General features: G+C 37.5%; 1 protein-coding gene across 1 annotated transcript; it reads left to right on the top strand.

Moving 5' to 3' along the window:
- Nucleotides 1-2629: 2629 nt before the first annotated feature.
- LOC110098270 (transcription factor HEC2) lies at nucleotides 2630-3125 on the top strand. Its single transcript, XM_020825037.2, has one exon. It carries the CDS (start codon nucleotides 2652-2654, stop codon nucleotides 3123-3125), a length of 474 nt encoding a protein of 157 aa, XP_020680696.1. The 5' UTR covers nucleotides 2630-2651.
- The last annotated feature ends 768 nt before the right edge of the window (nucleotides 3126-3893 follow it).

The raw sequence follows: 3893 nt of genomic DNA, 5'->3' as shown, positions 1-3893 counted from the left end.
GATATAAAAACATTTAAAAATTGGCAAAATTAATTTAATGATGTAATGATAATAAGTGCTGCATGATTGCATCCAAGGATATTCACGGCGACATGGAGATATAGAATTTAGCTTCCTAGTTTTTTTACAAAGATCCAACATATAAATAGATGAGATAGAGGGGTGCAACGTGATAACTATTGATAAGAGACTAAAATTTTTCGTAAAAAAAACCTAAAAAAGGGAAAATTTTTTAGGCATAGCCCAATTTGAACGAATCACTAATATTGATAGCTGATTACAAATAATATCCCTCATTGAAGGAGCATGCTAGTTTAATGTTGCAAATATATTTTGTATATAGCTTGTTACGTGATAACTATTCTTAAAAGAGTGTAGACATATCTGTTTGGTCAGTAGGATTGTAGTCGGCGGGCAACAGTGGCGAAGGGGCTAATGTTGGGGGGCGACAATGGTCAGAGGGATTGAAATCGATAGGCGATAGTGGTTAAAAGGACCGTAGTCGACGGTCGATGGTGGTCGAAGGGACCATAGTCGGCAAGCGTTGATGGTCAGAGCCCAGAGGGACCATAGTCGATGGACAACTTTGATCGGAAGGGCCATAGTCAAATGACAATAGTGGTTGAAGGGAACATAGTTGGGTGACGGTGGTATACGAGGGACTGTAGTTAACGAGTGAAGGTGATCGGAGGGACCGTATTCGACGAACGATGGTGGTCGGAAGGACTATAGTCAGCGGGCGACGGTGGTCGGAAGGACCGTCGTCAACGGGCCACGTTGGTCGAAAGGATTGCAGTTGTTGTGTGACAGTGGTCGGAAGGACCGTAGTGAACAGGTGACGGTGGTCAGAACTCAGAAGGGTTTTAGTTGGATGACATCAACTTATCCCTTTACTCAAGCTAATGAAGAAGACCATATGCTAAAGAGATTTCCACAATTCAGGGGATTTTTCCCTTTGATGTAAATTGAATAATAGAGAATGACCCATCAACATCTAACGATGGTTGAAAATTTAGTATTAATTACCACTGGGCAGAAGTTTAGAAATATTTGGTTGTTGGAAAAAAGATTCAACAAAAATCAACGAATAGTTGGAAGTCGGAAGACGGTCGATGGTAAGGAAGAGATCTGGCTTGTGGTACAAGCTTGACAAAGTTAGAGATATCCTTCATTTTTATTCTTTCTCTCACTACCTTTGTGAAGAATTAGAAGTCTATTTATAGTATTTTGGGTGTGGCATGACCCGTAAATAAGACGACGATCAAGGGCATGCTGGGAGTGTTCGATGGACGGCCGATATTAACTCCATCGATTGGATTGTTTATCGAGGATTTGAGTGTCTTAATGATATCAGAATTCGGCAATCTTGGGTTCGTTGGATTCGTCCTGTTGAGCCGCTCGATTCTATTATAAGCATGTCACATTTAGATACCATTTGACCATCCAATTAGTATTATGGAGCTTCCAAATAGGCTTCAGGCCCTCGATTTTGGATCCATTTGGGTTCGGATTGAACCGGTTTTGGTGTCCTTAAGTTTATCTTTTTGAGGCGTTCAGTTTGACTATAAGTTTGCTAAAATCGGAGTTTGGATGGTCATTGATTTAATTTTAAAAATTTTCGATTCATATTTATATCATGATTATATATTCTTCATTTACAAAGCATAATAAATTTAATATATAACTTTCCATTTAAATGAGCTTGTAAAAATTAATTTAAATTCATTGGACTGAAGATAGTCAAACATGAGTTAACTTTTTTCACTACCAGTTTTGATGGGTTAGGGCTTATACGGGAAAGCTTTCTATTACTTTATTTTTTCATATTATAAACACATTTCTTCTTTTTTTTTGGGAAAAAAAAAAGTTTTCTGCTAATTTCTTATTATTTTTCAGAAATTTTAATGATGAGAAGCTATTTATTGAGATACGATCTATTATATTTGGCGGCTATAAAAAAATGCTAGATTTAAAATATAATTAAAAAATAATAATCTTTTTTTTTTATGGAACTTGAAATCCACCCACTGTCACTCCCGAAAGGGTGCTCGGCGGCGTGACTAATCATCGGCTGACCTAGAAGAAGTACCCACCACAAAAACCTCCTGGCCCGCACTTGATTGAGTTCCACTTAAGAAGCATTGCCGCTCAAGAGAATAGAGCACGGGTTGGAGGGTTCTCAGCCGTACTCACCCACCAACCAAACTAAACATTGGTGGGTAAATAATAATCTCTCCATTATTGTTTTAAAAATAACTTTATAAAAAATTCGCCCTAAATAAACAGGCATTTGACTTCTATTGCCTATTTATTTAATTAGACTTAACCGATTTACCATCCAACGATTAAGGCTTCATTTGGAACGGCTTTTTTATTGCTTTCTAAGTGGAGTTTTAGTACAAAATTTTTTAATTTTGTACTAAAACTCCGTTTTAGAAAGCAATAAAAAAGCCGTCACAAACGAAGCCTTAATCACCCGATTTGATTTTATCTTCTTTGATTACAGAATCAAATTACACAATAAATACTTCATTATAAATAGCGTGCCACTATTTCTCCACTTCACATGCTCTGTTAATGTCTCTGTTCCGCTCTGCTCCCCATTTCCCCTTCTTCCCATCTCCTTAACTCTCCCATCAAATTTTCACTCCATGGATTCTGCTCCAGAATTCCAACAAAACAGGATTCCAGTTTACGGCCTCCCCACTGAATTCTTGCAGCCAGCTCTGCCACCGCCGGCGAATTTATATCCTCTTACGCCTCTTACCTGCAGTAACCACGCAATGGGAGCAATGAAGGAGATTATATATGGCCTGGCGGCGCTGCAGCCGGTGCAAATCAATCTGGATCTAGTGAAGGTGCGGCCACGGCGCAATGTGAGGATATCGAAAGATCCGCAGAGCGTGGCAGCGAGGCAGAGGAGGGAGCGTATTGGCGAGCGGATCCGGATACTGCAGCAACTGGTGCCTGGGGGAACCAAGATGGACACAGCATCAATGCTCGACGAAGCCATTTGTTATCTTAAGTTTCTCAAGGCGCAGGTGAGAAAAATGGAGACGACCACCGCCGGAGGACAGAGGCGGGCCGCCGTGGCAATTGCAGGTGGACAGGGACTGCGGTCGTAGTAAGAAGGACGATAATATGCTTGTGAGATAAATTTATGTGTTAATTTTAAATATATATGCTTGATTTGTGCAGCTGTTTGAGATTTTTTTTTATCAATGTATATTTGATTATTATTTTCTAGTTTTTTTTAATGAAAAATAATTATTTACTATATGATCTAATAAAATATGTTAATTATAAGAAAATTTTTAATTTACTTTAAAAAATATCATAAATTATTATTTAGAAAGTTATTTTTCAAGTAATAATTTATATTATTTTTCTAAAGAGCTTTTAAATCCATAAAATCTCAAAAAATTTATGAATGGGGCAAAATAAAAGCACAGAAAATCTAACTAATCTAAAATGAAGTGAATAAAAACATAAAATTTTCGGATAATTAATTGAATACAAACACGGTTTAAATCCAATAAATTGATCTGAAATTAGAGGTGTAAGAGAATCAAGCCAACTCGTAAGTCAGCAAGGATTCAACTCGATAAATAGCTCGTGAGTCGAGCTCGATGAGCTATCGAGCTAAGTTTGAGCTAGCCCTAACAGCACATTAGCTCGTGAGTTGACTCGTTTAAAAAAATAATAATAAAATATACTTAAAATATATTATGATTCAGGATAGAATAAAGCTTTAGCTTGAGAGCTCAAACAAGCTTAAATTAAAGTAACTCGAGCTCGGCTCAACCTGTTTGAATCCCTTGGCTGAAATATATGCCAAATAAACATAAACTTGGCTCATTTTCTCTCTCAAATCATCTCACACAGGAGCTCAT

This window comes from Dendrobium catenatum, unplaced genomic scaffold, assembly GCF_001605985.2.
Source record: "Dendrobium catenatum unplaced genomic scaffold, ASM160598v2 fragScaff_scaffold_249, whole genome shotgun sequence".
NCBI lineage: Eukaryota > Viridiplantae > Streptophyta > Magnoliopsida > Asparagales > Orchidaceae > Dendrobium > Dendrobium catenatum.
Note: the sequence above shows the minus strand (reverse complement) of the source record. Positions and strands in the feature narration are given on the sequence as shown.